Below are 21,636 nucleotides of genomic sequence, written 5' to 3'. Positions count from 1 at the left end.
GTTATGCCCTCTGTGGTCTATGTTGTAGTAATCACGTAGTCTGTCTACATGCCTAATGCCAAGATGAGGATATGTTGCATCTTATTGATTAGTTAACTTGTGCTGGGCTTGAGTTGGTTCATAAGGAGAGAAAGGATGATTTGTAGTTAGCAGATTTGCAGAGCCTGGTAGCCTCAGTTCTCCTAGGCTGTCAGTGAGATAATCAATCTCTTTGTGACTGACTGAATGAGAATGCAAAAGGTCTCTTTGTGAATCTACAGGCAGTGCCCTCATGGGCTGAGGAAGATCGTCTTGATCTCTAAGCAGAACTGGTCTGTCCTCAGTGGCTACTGTATGTGGACTTGAGGAGACAACTCTTTGATCTGCAACAGTTATTCGCCTTGGAAAAGTCCGACTTTATAACATAGCAGCAACTAAATCTACCAATATATACATGAAAGAGTATATAATTACTTACTTTTAAGATGTAGGCACACAGTATGAACAAAAATACGCTAGAAATCAGACCAGATCAGCACGGAGATCACTACAAAACTGCCGTGGGATTTAGCAACATAGTAACATGTTGGGGCATGAACACATTTGACTGACATTCAGTTCTCCCGATCTAAACCAATGAAATTACAGGAATGATAGTCAGGTGATTCAGAAATAATTTGTATATCCTAAAGTGCAACAAATTAAATGTCCAGCAGAGGGCACCAGCGTCATTAATTCTTAGTCTTTTGTACAATAGTTTCACTTTCCTTTGTCCTGAACACTCTTATGGTGAAGAATAGCCTGTGTCTTTATTCTATCATCATCTCTAACAGTTTGGGGCTTGTATAGACGAAAAGGAGGGGAAACCATCGGTAAGTTTTTTTTCTATTTTTCCTGTTGGTTGGGGTGCTTTCTTAGTTATATTCACACTCATTTCATGGTGTTTAAATTCATTGAAAATTCCATAAAATTTTAAAAAATGTTGGGTTGTTTCAACACACTATTGGGTAAAAATAATCCAGCCTAGTTTAATTTATACCCAACAGTTACCATCCTGGGATGGATCAAATATTAGAAATATTAGCTATTGGCATGGATTAAATAATACAAATATTACTCTTTAAAGCACTAATATGTTATGTTTTAAATGAACCTAGAATTAATTTAATCCAAAAATTGGGTTTGTCCAAATTTGACCAAACCATGGCTTGAAACAACCCAGCATGTTGTTAACCAATATTGGCTCACTGAGACCCCCGTTCTTTTCCAGCTAAAACCCTCTTTGAGTTTTTGTTTTGTTTTTTGACCAAATGTCTTCTACTGTAACTCCTGCCTCTATTCAGGAATAGACAGTTACTCTTTTAATTTTGTCATCAGAACATCCAGAACATCCTATGTCTGTGCTTCTGTCAGTTTCACTTTCTTTTGGCTAGAACTTTCTTTTTCCATGGCATGGAAATCCCCTACAGGATAGAAATGAAGATGAAATGAGGTGATTGTAAAACACGTGTCATGATTCCCTCCTCCCAGATACCAGGATCACTGCGCATCAGGAGTAAAGAAGACTGAGTCTGTGTATTTATTTAACAATGTGTACTTTGCATTACATGAATATTAATATCAATTGTTATTACAACTGGTGCATTACAATAACACTGTTTTTTAACTGAATTAGACGTTGCTCTTGAAATGGGTGGAGCAAATGGAAAACAGTGGGTAATGCTTGTGGCTGGTTCAAAGTCATGGAAAAATTACAGGCACCAGGTATGTGGCCTACAGTAACAGTATTTTTCTTGTGAGTATGTGCCTTCTCTGTGAATCAAGCCTTTGATCTTACAGTGTTTCTGGCACCTTGCTCCATGACACTACAGTTTGTAAAGAAAAATCTCCATTTCAGGCAGATGTGTGTCACGCCTATCAGATAGTACATCAGAACGGGATTCCTGACGAGCAGATCGTGGTGATGATGTATGATGACATCGCTTATAATGCAGAGTAAGAGACTTCCTGCAGATTTTGAAAGTCATGTGGCACATGATGTACATTTATGGCAGATTTAATACAGGATTCACATAGATCTTTCCTGTCATGCTGTACCATTAAAATCCCTAATTAATATTATATCCAATGTATTATCAGGCATATGGTTGGACATAAAAGTGTTTTGCCACAAAATGCCCCACATAATGTTTTGATCTTTCTTTACAGAAACCCTTATCCTGGAAAAATAATCAATAAACCAAACGGACCGAATGTGTATCCAAACGTTCCAAAAGACTACACTGGAAAGGTAATGTTCGTTTTGTCAAACATGAAACAGATGTTTTCATCCTATATCTGAGCACAATTCTGACTGTCTTACAGGAAGTAACACCTGAAAACTTCCTGGCTGCTCTCAAAGGAGACAGCAGTGCTGTGAAAAAGAGCAATCCAAAAGTCATTACAAGGTTTGTCTCCTTAGTCGATTACAGTTCTGATACAAATGAGGATAAGGACCGAATATGATGATATTGTTTAATTTGAAATGATATTGGACAATAATAATGTTATCTTTTTTGTGTCACACAGTGGAGGAAATGACACATTATTCATCTATCTGTCAGATCATGGAGGTTCAAACACCTTTTGCTTTCCTAAAGGCACTGTAAGTTTTGTTACCTCTGGGGTTAAAAATATATCGGTATTATGATTTTGAGCCAGTAAATCTCAATATACTGTATACATCTGTAGTCACAAAATAATAATAATAATAATAAAAATAACAAAAAAGCTACAATTCTTTATGAGAATTTAAAAGCAAGAATTGGAATCATTCATATACTGTATATACCAGTAACTTATCATTATTTGCCAGTATTTTTATGATCGGCTTGAAAATTTACTAAGTCTAAAATGTAAATAGATAAGTACTTAAAGCCACAATATGTAAGATTTTTTTATTAAAATAGCCAAAAACCACTAGAGCAGTGTTATATATTTTGCTGATTTGTGTACTTACATTATCCCTAATGTTACAAAGAATGTTTAAATCCAGAGAAATAAGCAATTTTAACTAGTGACACGGACCGTGTCTATAGTGTCATTGTGTCACCTGCCAATGGCCCTGTCCCAAATGGCACCCTAAACCCTTGCAGTCTTCCTCTGAGTCAGCACTTTCGTGACGTAATGCTGCTTTGACTGTCGGGTAGAAGTCTGCGGCGGAGCTCGCCCCAGTGCAGATCGAGGGCACATAACTGCCGCAAAGGCTCGTGAGCACCCTTCTGAACACCAAAAAGACAAATGGGACACCCTACGGTCTCGTGGACTTAACGGGCACGCGCATGCAGCGGTCATTGTAAGTCCTCTAGACCGCACCTGCACATGAAAGTGCTTCCCAAACCTGTCCTGGAGGCCCCCCTGTCCTCTAGACCGCACCTGCACATGAAGTGTTCCATTTGGGACAGGGCCAATGATGTCATGCATCCTCGATTTTCCACTAGACCGCACCTGCACATGAAGTGTTCCATTTGGGACAGGGCCAATGATGTCATGCATCCTCGATTTTCCAGGTTCATTTTGTAAAAAACATGGAAACCCCAAGGAAACTTTAATATGTTATGCATTTTATTAGACAGGTGACAAACACACAGAGTAGCACAGTGTTTCTCATACATTGATTTATTTGTGGCGCCCGCCACAACATCAAAACTGACCGCCACAAATAGATTTTCCAAAAGGCTTTGACTTCGTTGAATAAACATGAGTCTGCTTTGAGGACGAGGACAACAACTCCCATGATTCCACACTCACGCTGCGTCATCAAACTACGCCTTTGTTTCTTTGTTTGTTTTGAATATGGGCCCTCTAGCACTGAAAACGTATATATATTATAATCTTACATATTGTGCCTTTAATTAAAACATTGTTCAGTATTTAAACGCTTATATTGTGGTGATCTAATTCAGTCCTTTTCCTGCAGCTTCATGCCCATGATCTCATTGAAACAATCAAGGAAATGGCAAGAAATTACAAGTTCTCAAAGGTAAATACAAACATTTATATAAACCAATTAAAAAAATGTCCATATGATTTATGGGCTTTTGTCCCAGAACACCAGAGGTGGAAAAAGTACTCAGTACTTTTTAATGTTATCTGTCCTTTTCTTATCTGTAATCTGTTGCCTATTTAAATATTAATTCAGTAAACCAGGTACTTTTTACTTGAGTATCCAAAAGTACAATGATTTAAAGACAACTCTGAATTTGAATTTATTCATCTTAAAAAGCGAGCCATGCATATTTTACAGCACATGCGCATGGGTCATAAACTATCTTTTCAATTAAAGGCCAATATTTATCAGAAGTATGCGTTGACCGGGAGTTGACATGTTCGGTTCACTTAGTCTTGTTGTGGCCTCGAGATATTAATTTGTGGGAACATCATATTAACTCATGGGAATGTGATATTATGTCGTGGCCTCGAGATGTTATGTTGAGGGAACGACATCCATTTCTCGTGGCCACGAGTTTAATGTGTAAATGTGATTATCAGAGATGGATTAATTCATATTTTACTTCATATATAGTAAATCATTATATTAATTATTATAGAAATTATTACATTATTTCATTATTATATTAACCATAGGCCTTGGCTATGCATTATATGCGATAGCATTCAAATAAAGTTTATCATGAATAAATGTTACATAAAGTGCATAATATAAAATAGGTCTACAAGAAAACATTTTTATCCATCCTCCAGTCTTGTAAGTCCATTAACCCATATGTGTTCAGGGATCATCGGCGATCCCAGATTATTGTTGTTTCACTTTCACAGCACGTTAAACATCACACTCTGGACAAACTGTGCAATCAGTAGAAAGACATAGTTTTGATATTTGACCACTTGATAAAACATTGTTGCACGAACAGTAATTTATTAATTTATGTCAGGAGTGCAAAATAATAAATCCGTATTGTGTCAATTTTTGAATAGAAATTGTATTATTATTTTTTGAAGCTATTATTATTGGTTATATTTTTATATTGTTTATATTATTTTTCCCCTTTATTTCGATGTCTTTACTCAATGTTCTGAATATTTTGTAAATAATAGACTACTGTAAATGCTTGACATGCCAATAAAGCTTTAATTATGCTGACTGGAATTTTTGCTGGAATGCAGTTTAAATTGAACATATATTTAACTTTATTTAGGCTAATTAATAGACCATAATTATAAATACTATAGTGCCTCGTTGAGGAATTAATCATTCACGTAGTTTCATTTGTAAATGAAAACACAACATGCTCATTTATCATCACACAAGGGCATAAATGCAATCATAAAGTCAAAACTGCTTGCAAATTCTAGCATAATTATACAAAACGTTAACTACTGTAGGTAAAGCGATACACAAATTGAAAGGGGAAATAAGTATATATAACAAAAAATATAGAAATATAGCCTAATAAGTTAATAATAACAATATACAAATATTAAATTAAATGTTTAATGTTAATAAAAATGTTTTATCTGATAAAACTGATATCTGACAATCCCGGGTTGCTATGGCCACGCAGGTTTGTTTACGCATTAAACTCCTGGGGCCCGTTCTTCGTACGTCGCTTATTACATCCGAGATGAAATGTCATATCCAAGATGATATCATCGCGCTAATCAGGATCTAGCTAATTCGGTTCTTCGAACGCACCTGTTGTTGATGATTAGTATGACTGAATTGAGTTACCTGAGATAATTGCGTGTTCATGGGTTAGTTTAAAAGGGGCTATGTATCGATATTCAAAACCATAATCAGCAATGCAGCGATTGGCTGGCGGCAAGACGGCAACCTAATGACATCATATAATTAAAAAAAAGACACCCGACGAAAAACTTGACACATTTCTGGACTTATAAGGAAACAGCCAAGCAAACAAAACTAAATGTTATAATAGATAAATGAAATGTGCACTGTTTTTATTTTATTTTAATTTACATGATTCCCAATTAACGTTATTTATATTCACGATTTCTAATATTTGTACAGACTTTACATTTTTATTTCAATGTAGTAATTAGCAATTCATTTAACTTTATATTTGAACAGATTTGTTACGTGACAGCATTAATTAAAGTTTCTTAAGGGTCAAGATCATGTTATCTGCATCTCCTGCGCTCCATCAAGCCACTCCCATAATAGCTGTCATCACTCAAATTAATGCATGACTCTACATTATCTGTACAGCATGTGTGTAAGACTTTAATACAATTATGAAGTAATTATTTTATGACGAATAAAAATATCAGCGAGTAAAACTGTCTGTGTTAAAGACTAGCCTACATAACGTTTTTATATTATCTTTAAATTAATTTTTTAATTATTATTATTTTAAATTATTGTTCCTGGATCAGTAGGATGCTCTTGTAATAAAGTAGCGGTGGTAGCGGACAGATTTTAAGTATCAATTCTGCTTAAAAAGATGCAGTCTAGTTCTCTTTACATGAAATAAGCTGCTCCCGAGCAGGTTTAAGCTTATGGCCCTGTTGCTATGACAGCAACTCCAGGATGAGCTTTGAAGAACTAAATAATCCAAGATCACGCCAAATCATCAACAATCAAATCCAGCTAACTGATCTGATCTAAACCAAGTAATATTCCCCTGGCCAAGAGAAAAACATGTTGTTCCTTCAACATAGCATCTCGAAGCCACAACATAATATCACATTCCCACGAGTTAATATCTTGTGTCACGACATATCACATTCCCACGAGTTAATATGACGTTCCCACGAATTAATATATCACGTTCCCACAAGTTATTATGACGATCCCACAAATTAATTTCTCATGTCATGACATATCACATTCCCACGGCATATTATGACTTTCCCACAAATTAATATCTTGTGTCATGACATAACATCATGTTCCCACAAGTTATTATGACACGGCCATGACAAAACTAAGTGAACTGAACATGTCCCCTCCAGGTCACCGTAGAAGGAAGCCTATCAGATGTCCTAAATATAAAAAGCGGGCACCCATTAAAGAGGGCTGCGAAATTAAAACAAAAATCATCGTTGTTTATTATTGCCCTTAATATTGTAATTGTGATTATTAGCATTATTAGAATACTATCACCATATGCTTATAGGCTAAACAAACCAAATGTTGTAGAAGAACTCTGTCGAACCTATTTCAGGTCAGGCTGAGACCAATATAGAAAGCTGTCTTTGATCTTTTATTCTTGCAAGAAGGTCATTCAACACAGAAGGTCTTCTGCAGGAGGAAGAGCCAGTTACGCAGATGCACACATCCACCTCTCCGCCCTAAAGTGTGAAGCTTATGTCAACACAGAAAAACAGGAATTGCATCAATTCTTTAATATGATTTGGATAATTTCTTCATGTATAATCCAGCAACCTCCGCCTCTGTTACTGGAAAAGCAAATTCAGGTTTTGATTACTTTGCTTGTTAGCCCTGATCATGACATTATTATTTTCAGGTACAGACCCCTTTTATAAAAGGTTCTTGCATACTGAGTCCAAAATTTTCGTATACTATTTTTTGTTTGTATTCGTCATCCTTTCATATCAAAATGCTTGCTATGGATGCTAAAACGCAGAAAATCAAACATGATCTGAAATTTTTTATGACAGACGAAAGTTTCGGAGGCAGTGTGTAAACGTGACTGACAAAATGTGAGGTGGGGGTTGAATGACTTTTACTTTTTTAAAGTCAACTTTTATGTGATGAAAGTCGACTTATGAAAGTGAAAGTGACGTGACATACAGCCAAGTATGGTGACCCATACTCAGAATTCGTGCTCTGCATTTAACCCATCCAAAGTGCACACACACAGCAGTGAACACACACACAGTGAACACACACCCGGAGCAGTGGGTATCATTTATGCTGCGGCGCCCGGGGAGCAGTTGGGGGTTCGGTGCCTTGCTCAAGGGCACCTCTGTCGTGGTATTGCCGGCCCAAGACTCGAACCCACGACCTTAGGGTTAGGAGTCAACCTCTCTAACCACTAGGCCACGACTTCTCCCGTATTAAGAAATATATGCTTGAACTTTTCAGTTTCTAAGCTTTTTTATTGAAAAATCACAGAACAGCGTTGACAGTATATTTCTGCACTGAATGATTCTGTGAGCGTGCGATCTGCACATGATGTACAAGCTACTGTCTGTAGTCTATGTGTGTGTGTGTGTTACAGTGCAGCAGCGCATTATATTAGAATAGTGATTAACTTACCTGTACAATAAGCTGTTTGAAACGTTCATTCTCCCGTTCAATTTCGAGCATCCAGTAATATAATCACACGTCTTGTGGAGCTTTCAGAGTATACATTTATTTGTCATTTTAACAGAAACGGTGCACAAAAGTGGAAGTCATGCAAAGATTTCTTATCCTGTTACGCCCTCTATAGGACCAGTGACTAGTCAACGTCAAGCTTAAAGCGTCATGGCAGAGCATTAAAGTCGACTAGTCGATTAGTTGGTGCAACCCCTAATGTGAGGCCATATTTATTTTTAACATGCAAATATTTCCGATGAGAATTTTGGACTCAGTGTGCAAGGACCTTAATGCAGGGGTCAGTACGCAGCATGTGATTGACAGGAAGTTTGATGAGAAGCTGCCAATTAAGAGGAAAATGTTATTGCTCAGATGTCTTTAATAGCTCTGGAGATTTTATGGAATTCTCAGCTATGTCACAGATGTTTCTCCTAATACTGCATTGGAGAAATAAAAATAGAATTAAGCAATTGTTAAACAAGTTGTTAACAAATGAACCTGTAATCTCTCATCAAATACTCTTCATGTATTTGAACAATGTTTTAGTTCATATTGTGATGATTGATTGATTGCAGATTTGACAAATCTGAGCTCAGTTTGAGACATTGTTGAGATCTCCTCTGAAACTCTAATAGAGATTTCTGGATTTTTCTTATTTATCAGACTTTTGTGCTTGTAAATGTGAATTTTGGCAAACGCTTTGGAGCACACTAGTTTATAGATATCCTTAAGGCTAACACATTCACACTAAAAGGAATAAAACACTTAACAAGCCTTGGTGTATATTTATAAAAACTGTATGCATAAACATTTGACATTGTGTCTACACAATCACATTGCTGTCATGACAAATTTGAACAAAACTTTTCTGCTCCTGATTGGCCAGTTCATTAATTTGCTTAACAGAAATGTTCGCAATTAGTTGAAATGGTCAACAGGCAATGCAACCCCTCATTTATTTCCAGCTCTTGCATGTGCACTGTTCTCTTTTTGCTAAATAATAAAACAAGCTAAAAATACCATAGTAACAAGAGATGCTAATGTGGAGTAAAAGTTTGGCATAACAATGTTGCAAAGTAGAAACTGTAATAAATTTAAATACTACAGAAAGTTCAAATTTCTAAAATATCTACCGAAGTACATTTACAGACTATTTATTCTTTCATACTTTATACCATTTGAAAACGGAAAATAATAGATTGTTTCCTTCCAAATGAGCTTTTATTACACCTTTAAATACTTTTCCAAATTTTTTTTCTTTCTTTTTTTAATGTGGTGCAGATGGTGATATACATGGAATCCTGTGAATCTGGATCGATGTTCACCACACTCCCCGACAATGTTCATGGTAAGAATGGGAATTATATTAAACTATAATGAAATTGTATATATATATATATATATATATAATAATGTGTATTAATGTGTATCAGTCACTCCTCTCTTCCTTCTCTGCTAATGTCTCCACTGCTAAAATGACATACTACCATAATGAAATTAACAATTCTTCTAACTCTCGCATGCTTTTAAAAACATTTTCCTTGCTCCTTTGTCCTCCTCCTCCCCCTCCTGCTTCTTCTCTAATAGCTGACTACTTTGCCACGTTTTTCATTAATAAAATTAAAAACATCAGTGCACAATTTTCCACACCACAATCCGTCAAGCACATCTCACCAGCAAACATACACTCATTCACATCCTTCTCTTCACTCTCTGAGGCAGAAGTCTCCAAACTCATCCTTTCTAATCATCCTACTACTTGTCCGCTTGATCCTATTCCATCTCATCTCCTTCAAGCCATTTCTCCTGCAGTTGTACCTGCACTCACTCACATCATTAACATATCCCTCCACACTGGTGTTTTCCCCTCATCATTTAGACAGGCTCATATAACTCAACTACTTAAGAAACCCACCCTCAACCCATCCATTTTAGAGAACTACAGACCAGTTTCCCTTCTTCCTTTCATTGCAAAAACACTTGAATGAGCTGTGTTCGACCAAGTCTCTGCCTTTCTCACACAGAACAACCTCCTTCACAGCAACCAATCTGGCTTCAGAAGTGGATATTCAACTGAGACTGCCTTGCTCTCAGTTGTTGAAGCCCTAAGACTGGCAAGAGCAGAATCCAAATCTTCAGTACCTATCCTGCTTGATCTGTCCGCTGCTTTTGACATGGTTAATCACCAGATCCTCCTGTCAACCCTACTCACATTTCATTGCTTGTTATGTACGCTCTATATAATTGTGTATGTGACGAATAAAAAAAAATCTTGAATCTACTGGCAAAGGGCATCTCAGGAACCGCACTCCAGTGGTTTGAGTCTTACCTATCAGATCCTTCAGGTCCTTCAAATTATCTTGGAGAGGTGAGGTGTCCAAGTCGCAACATCTAACTACTGGGGTGCCTCAGGGCTCAGTTCTTGGACCACTTCTCTTCTCTGTCTACATGGCATCATTAGGTTCTGTCATTCAGAAACATGGCTTTTTATACCATTGCTATGCTGATGATACTCAACTCTACCTCTCATTCCATCCTGATGATCCATCGGTAGCTGCTCGCATCTCAGCTTGTCTAACAGACATTTCTTGCTGGATGAAGGACCATCACCTTCAACTCAACCTTGCCAAGACAAAACTGCTTGTGGTTCCAGCAAACCCATCATTTCATCACAATTTCACCATCCAGTTAGGCACATCATCCATAACTCCTTCAAAAACAACCAGAAACCTTGGAGTTATGATTGATGATCAGCTATTGATGATCAGACCACATTGCTAAAACTGTCTGGTCCTGCAGATTTGCTTTATTCAACATTAAGAAGATCAGGCCCTTTCTTTCGGAACATGCTGCACAACTCCTTGTTCAAGCTCTTGTTCTGTCTAGGCTGGACTATTGCAATGCTCTCTTGGCAGGTCTTCCAGCCAGTTCTATCAAACCTTTACAATTAATCCAGAAAGCGGCAGCAAGATTAATTTTTAATGAGCCGAAAAGAATACACGTCACACCTTTGTTTATCAATTTGCACTGGCTACCAATAGCTGCTCGCATAAAATTCAAGGCATTGATGTTTGCCTACAAAACCACCACTGGCTCTGAACCCCTTTACCTAAATTCATTACTTCAGATTTATGTGCCTCTAGAAGCTTGCGTACTGCAAGTGAACATCGCTTGATTGTGCCATCCCAAAGAAGCACAAAGTCACTTTTACAGACTTTTCCACCCTCCTGGTGGAATGACCTGCCCAACTCAATCCGAGCAGCTGAGTCCTTAGCCATCTTCAAGAATCAGCTGAAAACACATTTTTCTATTCTATCTGTTTTCTTTTTATTTATTATATTATTTAAAAGCCCTTGCTACGTGTTCTGCATTTAAGCTAACTGAGACTTGTTATAGCACTTGTATATCATTGCTCTTTTGTTGTTTTTGATTGCTTCCATTGTCCTCATTTGTAAGTCGCTTTTGATAAAAGCGTCTGCTAAATGACTAATATATATAAATACACACACACACACACACTGTGTTTTCTAGTGTATGCAGTGACTTCAGCGAGAGCACATGAGAATGGTTATGCCTGTTATTTTGACTCTGTGAGGAAAACCTATCTCTCTGATGAATTCTCAGCTGTTTGGATGCACTACACTGAAGCGGTTTGTCTTTAGCGTGATTTGATTTGATTTGAGTCAAAAATAGAATTATGCTTACGAACTAGACTATAATAAAAGTTTTTTATTTTTTATTTTTTGTTATTTCTCAGAATGACCTTGATAAGAAAACATTCCGGGATCAGTTTAGTTATCTTCAGGAAAAGATGCAGAAATCTCACTCCTGCCGTTTTGGGGACAAGGTAAAAACACTTCACACAGCATACATTAATAAATAAAACACTAAATTCAGTTTCTCGTAATTGTCAACAATGCAAAGTTTAACAGGATGAAATTCATATTTGTATTCCATCAGCGTTGTATTTTCTAGTTCCTATTGTTTTTGTTTGGACTTTTCTTTAGACAATGTGTGAAGATCCGATCAGTGTGTTTGTGAAATACACCCCTCAAAGTGTTCAGGACAAGACAAGAGCTGAGGAGCTTGCATTAACTCATCTGACCTCTAACGATGAAGTGCCATTCAAAATCTTGGAGCACCGAATTAGAACAGAAACTGATGCAGGCAAAAGACAATATCTGATCAGAAAACAAGAAACTCTTCATCAGGTGTGAAGTCTATGTAATACAGTACATCATAAACATGTCAAGTGCAGATGTTCTACAACAGCTGTGTGTTACTGGATGACAAAAATCCTAAAAAAACCTTTATTGATAACTAACTAAAGTTTTGGAAGGTCACCTAGAAGATTTCCTGCAGTCGCAAAAATATCAAACCAATAGATGGTTTCAACAGGAACAGCATAAACAAACGTTAGGCGCAAACTCAACTTCTGGTAGACTTCTGCAAAGAATCAAGAACAACAAATCCCTGTAGAGTAGAGATTATTTCTGATAACAAGCTAAATAAATAAGTAAATTACATTAGCTATATTTTGAGCTACCGGCAGAAGAAAGGAACCATCACTTGGCTAAACCTCAAGACATTTGAGATATTTGTCCTGAAACGCTCGTGTCGGTAGGACAAATTTCTCACGCATCTCATCTCAAGAGAGAGAGAGAGAGAGAGAGAGAGAGAGAGAGAGAGAGGGGAGAAGACAGACAATGCACATGCACATGTTTGCTTCACAGAGACAGAAAAGCCAAGTATCTACATTTGTTTTCTTCATATTCAACAGCCCTGTCAGATAAGAAAAGCATAAGCAGAGAAAACCATCTGTGGTTCTCACAGTGCCATAGAAAGCTTGCTGCTGTGTATTTAAAGCCCATTTACCTCTTCCACAGAAGTATTTCTGACTTCCAGCCAATCATTAAACAAATTTAAGCTGTTGTTTTTTGTTATTTTCGTGTTTTCTAAGTTTTATATAAGCTATCTTAAAACCGTTGATTGTTTAATGTCGTGTGCAGCTTGAATATGCTATAATGTTAAATTAAATGATGTTTTGGTAAAGGGTTATTTATTTATCAGAATAATACATGAATCATTATCTTCCAGACTAAAGCTAAAATTGAAGGAACAGTCAAAGCTATCAAACAGCAATTTCCTGGCTTTGCACTTGAGGGTGATTTGGATGATGATTATTCTCAGATGGATTTACATGCATTCAAGACTGTAGCTGAGCATTTCAGGACAACCTGTTTTGACTGGCACGAGGAAGAGGTGAACAACCCTGCAAAGTATATTTAATTGACCTTTTATAGCATGAAGACGACCTCTCATTTATTGGCGTTATGTGTGTATTTTCTCTCTCTATCTGTTTAACTAACTCTGTCTCACACAGTTTCAGATGGCTTTGTCACACACACATGTATTTGCTCGTCTCTGTGCACGTGGAGTTGAAGCAGAGAGGTGCGTTCATCAAAACACTATTCAACAGCATTTAGTTCATTGTTACAGTCTGCATTAACTTACATTTTATCTTAAATGTCTTCTTGAATCGCTAAACATGTTTTTCTGTTACAGAATCAAAGCGGTCATAACAGCAGTCTCCAGGGGAAGGAGGTTTCTACAGTAATAAAAACATACTTAAGAAGAGCTTATGACATTTAGATCAATCTCATCCTTATTATATGTGAAATTATGAAAGTTGCTCGTAGATAATAACTTTGGTTAAAAGTAGAAAGTGCAGTCTGACATTTGTGTCAAAATTGAGTTATTCACATATTTGTAGCCGTAGAACACTGACAAGCTACGCAATATCGCGTTCATTAACGAAGGCGATTCATCTGGGATAATGAACGTGATATTGCGTAGCTTGTCAGTGTTCTACGGCTCTGTCTATTAAATGCCACTCCATTTGAAAGCAGGTGATGGCGATTTAGCGGTAATCAAGGAACCAGATTTACTGACTAGATGCGCATGATCATATCGTTAGATATATCGCACAGCCCTAGTTCAATCTATAAAGTCAAATGGAATTCAGAATCTTTGAAGCTCAATATCTCAGATCTTCTCAGAATGCAGATGGAACCGTATACATACAGCTGGTGCTGTACTTTATGTTCACTTTTGGCTTTCAAAAGTGTTCATCTACCAAACTCTGAAAACATTCAAAAGATAAATCATGTCCTTCAGAGAGATTCTGTCTACCAGTGCCCACAAATGAAAACTATTTTATTATCCATTCTCCCTCATGAGCTTACTCAATACATGTGCGTACAGAGACTTATCACGGCGCTCTAAGAGGCTTGAAACTTGAAGTAAGTGATTTATGAGAACTGCTCATGATTTTTGAAATTGATACCCAACAAACACTCCTACAAAAACACTCCACTCCCTTTATTGTTCCGGCTTCCCTCAAAATAACAAACATGCTATGCAACACAGGCATGAAATTAATGTGTCTTTATCATAGCTATAATAATGCAAATGAGCAAACAAATATAGAAATTACAAGAGTACAGGTAGATGCAAACATCACAGCGGCTTCAGATACCCGATGACACTCAAAACTGCTCTGTTACTACATCTAAAGCATCTCTTAGTTCTGTGAAACAACAAAACCAATGCTATTCACATATCGAGCTAAATCAAAGCAGCCTCTTTTTCAGACAATATCAGTAATGTGAGTCCTGATGTATCTTTGCAGGAAAACTACAATAGTAGCACAGGTCCCTGCTCTTGCCTAATAGATAGTCACACTTTTTACAGTGATGATCCTCAGCACTTTTCCTTTCAGGTAGAATACTAGCATCTCTCTTTCCTCAAATGCCTGTTTGCTCTCTCTGTGCTCGCTGAGTGTATACGCTGTATTTCTGATTGACATGCTTCATTTTAAAACCGGTATCAGATGTAAAGGTTTACCAGTTTCAAGTAAGTTTAGACATGTTTAGATGATAACAAATGGAGCAGCAGCTACGTAACAAACCCCATTAGACTGCATGACTCTATCATTAAATGCTTGTACACCTACAGTACTACAGTACTTCATGTTCAGCAGATGTTGAGAATACACTCAGACAATGTAAGACAAGCATGCACTGAAACAAATGAAGTGAAACGCTGGCATGAGGAAGATACCTTGTGTCATCTATCTGGCCCATCAACAATGACAGATCTCTCTTCTGCATGCTGCATTAATTGCCTAATATGTACTGTATGGTGATGATGTACAACAATCAAACACCTTGATGGTTAACCGAGCCCATTTATTTGCTGTTGTTAGGTTTAGGTTAACATTATTAATTTAGCATGTATTCATTTAGCAGACACTTCTAGCTGTTTAGGTGAAAACAGTTGTAAATTTTGAATACATGACTTAATTTCAAGCAGTTATTGCATGTAAATCTTGAAAATTCATGTGCCAAACCTGTGTAGTTGGTTCACAAAATATAAAACCTTAATGTTATTTGCATGAAGCACTTTTCTGGTTGTGTTTCCTTGAACAACATTCCAGTGAACATCATAGCTCTCTGCTTTTAGGAGGTACTATGAGGGTTGATGTAAGAACTGTGATTGGTTGATATAAGTCACATTGGACCTCATTCCTGAAACATTTGTAATTATAGTTTATTTATTGTTATACTCTCCTCTGGATTCACAAACGCTTCGTACACATCAGATTTGATAGTTAAACATAAATAGGGCATGCATGCAGTTCATTCCCAGACAGCCTGTAGTAATCGCCCCGAGCTCGGCTCAGACTCAGCATCGGCGAGTGTTATCCGGGCCGAGTGTGGTCCACAGCTCGCTCTCTGGCATGTGTTTGTGATGAGGCTGTAAAGCACTTGCCTGATTCCTGAGTCTGTTAGCCTGGTAATACCAAACTCTGCTACTTCACTTTGCTTCGTAAACAGAAGCGAAATGAAATTGAGCAGAAGTACGAAGTCTGACATAGTCAGGCTAGAGTCTGTAGAGTCCAGGACACTTCTGGAAATGACTTGGCTCTGTTCAGTCATAGATGGCTACATTAATATAGCAATAATTAACATAAAACTGTTTTAAACTTGACTTAAGACCTTTACAGTATCTTATAATGTTTACTACACGTTTAATATTATGAATTTGTCAAAAAACTAATTATCTGCGATAAAATGTAAAAATAAATAAATTATATTAAAAGTGCTTTATAGGACAGAGCATTCTCTAATATTTATAACAATAGCAAATACACACTTATGTAAACCAAAAGTACACACACACACACACTTGCTTGTATGTATTTTGAACTCGCTTCATTTTTATGGAGGACTAAACCTGCAGAAATTAAAAATAAATAAATGAATATATAGATAAATAAATAAATGTAATAAAAGGAAAATAACTGATGTGATAAAAACAAAAATAGTTCATTTGTAATAAAATTTAATCCTATATTTATATTTTAAATTACTTTTTTTCTTTATGTATTTTCTGTATTTATTTTACTTTTTTTATTCTTTTTTTTACTTTTATATATATATATATATATATATATATATATATATATATATATATATATATATATAACTACGTGTCTGTGTAACAAATTAGCTCAAAGTGAGATGTACATAATTAATCATAACGGGTTATTATTAACTACATTCATCTTCAGGAATTACTTGTAGCATTATATCATAAATAGTACAATGAAATGATTTGTTCGTCCGCAGGGCGGACAGTGTTAATCGTTTATTGACTCCAAGTAAAATAATTTCTCTGGCCACGAAAAATAATTTTACTACTAATACATTGCTCCCAGAGCATTGTAACGAAACCGGAACGTTAAAGTGACCTCGTCCTGTGAGCAGCAAACACAGACAACCAAGTGTGAATAAATATGGATGTTTATTAAACTACAATACAGGGGAACATGCAACATCTGACTAGACACAAACTTACACACATTAAACATAGATGCCAACGCAAGGAAGGCATGGATAGAGAGAGAGAGAGAGAGAGAGAGAGAGAGAGAGAGAGAGAGAGAGAGAGAGAGCGCAGCAGAGAGAGAAAGAGAGAGAGCACACTGCAGAGAGTGAGAGAGCGACCGAGCGAGCGCTCACGTGCAAGAGAGTGGAGAGTCATGGCAGTATATACTCATACACTAAATCACAACCTGTTAAGAACCATCAAAGAATCTCATCACCTTAATTAAAAGGGGTCAAAGCCTAGAAGCTCAACTTAATAGTTAACAAGCGGTTACTTGCATTGGTTCTGTAGTTGCTGAGTAAAGTGTCCCGGTGCATGTATAATGTGTAGATTCCTGTTGAATCCTGTTAGGGGTGAAACCTTTGTCATTTCATCCATGGGTTGACTGCTCCAAAGTGAATCAACAAAGTTGCTGAAAACTGCCAGAAGATCGGACTCCCCAGAAGGGGAGTCGCGAGGTGTCCAAGGTGATGGGTGTCTCCAGGGAACCGCAAGTTAAGAGAGTTAAGAGAGTTAAGAGAGACGCCATTTGGGTGTGGAAGAGGTTTTATCTGGTTTCCCAGTAACACCCCTTTTGGTTGGATTGACCAATAACAAGGCATATAGTTCCAGCGGGAAAGTGTTTCTTTGTCTCAATGACACCTTATTTGCATATTTTATTAATGGAGTGATTAACTGGTTATCTGGTAACCCAAACTATGGTACAAATAGTATGATGCATTTTAGGCTCACATAGTAGAGATATTTAGCTAAGGCAAACCGAGAGGTTTAATTAGGTACCAAGAAAGATATGCAAGACAGATAGAAACATAAAGATACATTCTTATGCTTGAATATAGGCACTTAGAGGTCAACTAACACGACTAGAGAATCATAACTATGCTAATATGAGCTGGGAAACATACAAACACACAGGAATATATCGTATACATTTGGAATGGCTTACATCCTGAGTTAAATGCAAGAAGGTTTGAGAGTGAATGTGTGTGTGTGTGTGTGTGTGTGTGTGTGTGTGTGTGTGTGTGTGTGTGTGTGTGTGTGTGTGTGTGTGTGTGTGATCCTCTCAGTGCTGCTCAGCCGGGCCCATTAGGTGTCTGGCATCGAGGGCTATCTAGTTATCTCGGAATGTGTTTGAAGTTGGATGGGGAGACCTTACAGAAGGTCTGCTCAGTATCTTCCAGATAATTGGGGTAAACCTTGTCATGAAGCACTCATATAAATGTATACTATGGGGCCAGATTCTGTAATTTATATGCAAATGTCAAAAGGCTAAAGGAATCCCTACAACATTAAGCCCAAATGATCGTACATGATCTTAAGCAGATGCTACAGAATCTTTTAGAATTCCCCTTTTGGCTGACGAAGTTCCACGCAAACATCGTCAGACAAGGGTTGTCATGATGGTCGGACAGCAGGTGGATCATGATGATCGGATGGCAGGTGGATCAGCAAGGCCGGATGGCAGGTGCATCCTGATGGTCAGATGCTAGGTGGTTGCTAATTTTCCTCATCCTTTGGACCATCAGCTTGGGTGTTAACCTTGGTCAGGTTCAGCATTGTCTCAGCCTGGGTCCCGCTTTTCCGGTGGCTCCGTTTGAAGGTTCAAGGAAGGGCAGTTGTGCACCTGTTCATGGACCTTTGCATCCCGTTGACTCTGTTAAACAGGACAAGGCAAAGCCGAGAGTTAGGGTGTACCCGATTGCTGTGGCGAAGCAAAGTGCCATGTCGGTGGAGGTCCAGGATCTGGCAATGGGAAAGGTGGTCTGGACAGGCAGCCGAGACAGTGCTAGGAGGGCTGTGTCGATTGGGGTGATGTGAATCGTCTGGGACCCCCCTTTCTCAATGTTCAGTTCAAATTCAGGTTCCTGAGTGAGATTGTGGCCCTTGAAGAAAGCTGGAATTTTTACCCCGGACTGGTACTCTTCACTTGAAAGGTGGTACAGTGCCAGATCCCCGAGGTAGAGGATGGCACCTTTGGGCACTTGAATCCACATACTCTGGTTGGGCAGGCAGACACGGGTGGCAGTGTCAAGCTGGTCATAGGTCAATGTGGCATTATGGATGGAAGTGTTAACGAGCCACTGATTTCCCACAATCTCTGCTTGCGTTTCTGTGACTTGTGTGCGAGGCTTGGCCTCAGCCGGGCAGAGTGTCTCTCTTTGTATGGGTTGTAAACCGCAGATTCCTTCAGTGTTGTCTCGGAGGAAGGGCTTGCTGGGGCAGAGATAATGACTGTCTTTGGTCAGGGTACACATACGCAGATTTGGGGCCAGGTATGACTGTGGGTTACTGTCGTGGTAGGCTACCATAACTGGTGTGTGTATCCCGATGTGAGTGTTTCCTTGCCAAAATCCAACATTGACAATATCTTTAAGTCTCTTAATCAGGAGTTTTCTGATGCACTTCTCGTGAGTCGATGCGATTTGAAGGACGATCAGGATGGCTGTCACTTGTACATTGATGACTGGAAGTCCAGCTTGCAGTGTTGCTGTGGGAGACGTTTGCCGTTAACCCACAAAACACCTGTTCTGGGCACACCGTGCCTCAACATTGCGTCCTTAAAGGGCCAATGACCATGTGGCTTTGGAGCGTTGGTCCTCTGTATGGATGCATTGGTTGTTGAGGGCCATTAAAGTTTGGAGGCACATCTCTGTGATCACTTTCCAGGTTCCGTTGTGACTGGAGAATCGCTGGATGGTTCAGGAAGTGCAGAGCAGGCTCTTTTTGTCATCTGAGTAGTTTGTGCAGAGCAGTGGGAGCAGTGGGAGCAGTGTTTTGCTGAAGTGGGCACTACCTTTAGTTCTAGACCAACACTAAGGCAGTAGTTGGTAAATCCAGCTGTCAGATGAAACTCCTTGGGATGAGGGTAAATCAGGCATGGCAAAGAATGCAGATGCCATTTGAGTTTGATGCTAGGTGGTCTTGAGTCAGTCCACATAGTTAGCTTTAGCTATGCATCATTGTCTCTTGTGAAGAGCAGCTTTAGCATTGGCAGTTGTCTCTTCAGAAAAGGGGGTGTTGCTCAAAGTGGGGCTGGGTTCCCTCCATTCCCTTGAAGGTGTGTGGTTGAGGGTTTGGCCACACTGTCTGTTGAGCTGAACAGCGACCCCCTTTTTGTATATGCTGGGACTGCAGTCTTATATATTCACAAGAGTAAATGTTTGGTAAGGTCTTGGCAGAAGGTTCTCGCACTTGACAGGACTTCTCAAGGGGGTTACGATGTCTGCAAGAAACAGAAAGTAGCAGGTTGAGCTTTGGTTATTTTACTTCAGGTTAAAACGCAGGTGCCCTTGACAGTCACCATGGTTGACAACAAGACCTCATAGGGAAGCTCATGCACTTGCTTGTGAAGGCAGGTCTGGTGTGAGGCTCAAGGCCATATTCTCATGGCTGGCTGTGAGATTTTCTCGTGACCTCTGTGACCTGACAGTCTGTCTGGATGAACTGTTTGGCTGAAGTGGCAGGGGTTTTGCACTTCAGCCTTGAGTTTCGGCCCGTCTCAAGTTCAGCAAAGGGTCAATGTGATCCAGCAGCTCTTTATGAATGAGAAGGTGGTATACATGTATGACTGCATGTTCAGTGCACACCTTTGGGGCCTTAAAAGTTCAGTTCTGTTTCTGAGCTTCAACGTGGGGTCTATCAAAGAGTTAGAGGTGACCTAAAAGTTGGGTTTACTTCAGTGTCACCGGAGCTCCAAGTCTCGCCTTGTTTAACCAACATTCTGTTTCCTGGTTGCCCCCCCTTTTCAATTGGGTTCCTCAGGAGTCTTGATACCAGGTTTGTGTGGTGACCGGTATGCTGACAGGTGTTGGATCATCCTGGATGTGCAGCCATAAGCTGAAGTGGCTGGGTGATGCCATTACTTGGTGATGGAATGGCTGGCCCTGTGGTCAGTGGCTGGTTAGCAAGGATCCGAGTCGTGGGCTGGTCTGACCTTGAGACTGGGTTCTCGCGACCAGCTGAGATGTCAAGCCTGATCTTTGTAACCTGGCAGTGCACTTCAGACGAGTTGGGTGGCAGGAAAGGTGACATTCCCACACTTGAGCCCAATTCTATGAATGCTCCAAGTCCAGTTGTGTTGTGTACACGGGGAGTACAGTCTCATGGAGCTGATGGTAAGATGCAGTGGAGTTGGCCATGTGTGCATTTTGGCCTGTAGTGGGTGGTCAGCCGTCTGCTGATGTGCTGTCTGGGTGCCATGACTGTCTGGCTTTAGGATGGATTTCTCTGTGGCGAGAGACTGTTGGCTGAGATCTGGGCATTTCTCTTAGTAGGAGGGCATTCTGGTAGGTTGTTTGTTTCTCATGCCGCTCATAGTTAAAAGGACTCTGCTGGTCTGATCATGTTTGTCCTGCTGGTGTGGCCACTCTCAGGATCAGTTCCTTTAATGTCCTCAGGATCTTTTCATGCTGGCCCATGTG

The 21,636-nt window shown here is 38.9% G+C and overlaps 1 protein-coding gene across 2 annotated transcripts; it reads left to right on the top strand.

The window, feature by feature from the left end:
- Positions 1 to 732: 732 nt before the first annotated feature.
- LOC109080937 (legumain-like) lies at positions 733 to 13,901 on the top strand. 2 transcript variants are annotated; one of them, XM_042753784.1, is made up of 15 exons: positions 733 to 851; positions 1,510 to 1,548; positions 1,655 to 1,743; positions 1,881 to 1,974; positions 2,188 to 2,269; positions 2,344 to 2,426; positions 2,548 to 2,623; positions 3,938 to 4,000; positions 9,548 to 9,614; positions 11,798 to 11,916; positions 12,024 to 12,113; positions 12,274 to 12,477; positions 13,364 to 13,528; positions 13,650 to 13,717; positions 13,832 to 13,901. In XM_042753784.1, exons 3-15 carry the CDS (start codon positions 1,722 to 1,724, stop codon positions 13,881 to 13,883), a joined length of 1,185 nt encoding a protein of 394 aa, XP_042609718.1. In that variant the 5' UTR covers positions 733 to 851; positions 1,510 to 1,548; positions 1,655 to 1,721; the 3' UTR covers positions 13,884 to 13,901. The 2 variants fall into 2 exon arrangements, with proteins under 2 accessions (XP_042609718.1, XP_042609717.1); XM_042753783.1 differs by having other exon boundaries at positions 1,877 to 1,974.
- The last annotated feature ends 7,735 nt before the right edge of the window (positions 13,902 to 21,636 follow it).

Source organism: Cyprinus carpio, unplaced genomic scaffold (assembly GCF_018340385.1).
Source record: "Cyprinus carpio isolate SPL01 unplaced genomic scaffold, ASM1834038v1 S000000001, whole genome shotgun sequence".
NCBI lineage: Eukaryota > Metazoa > Chordata > Actinopteri > Cypriniformes > Cyprinidae > Cyprinus > Cyprinus carpio.
Note: the sequence above shows the minus strand (reverse complement) of the source record. Positions and strands in the feature narration are given on the sequence as shown.

Excerpts from the sequence above, each read along its gene's own strand:
- LOC109080937 (XM_042753783.1), top strand. The coding sequence starts at position 1,669 with ATGGGTGGAGCAAATGGAAAACAGTGGGTAATGCTTGTGGCTGGTTCA. Across the intron at positions 12,114-12,273 it reads CCTGCCGTTTTGGGGACAAG|ACAATGTGTGAAGATCCGAT; the intron begins GTAAAAACACTT and ends ACTTTTCTTTAG. Across the intron at positions 13,529-13,649 it reads TTGACTGGCACGAGGAAGAG|TTTCAGATGGCTTTGTCACA; the intron begins GTGAACAACCCT and ends TGTCTCACACAG.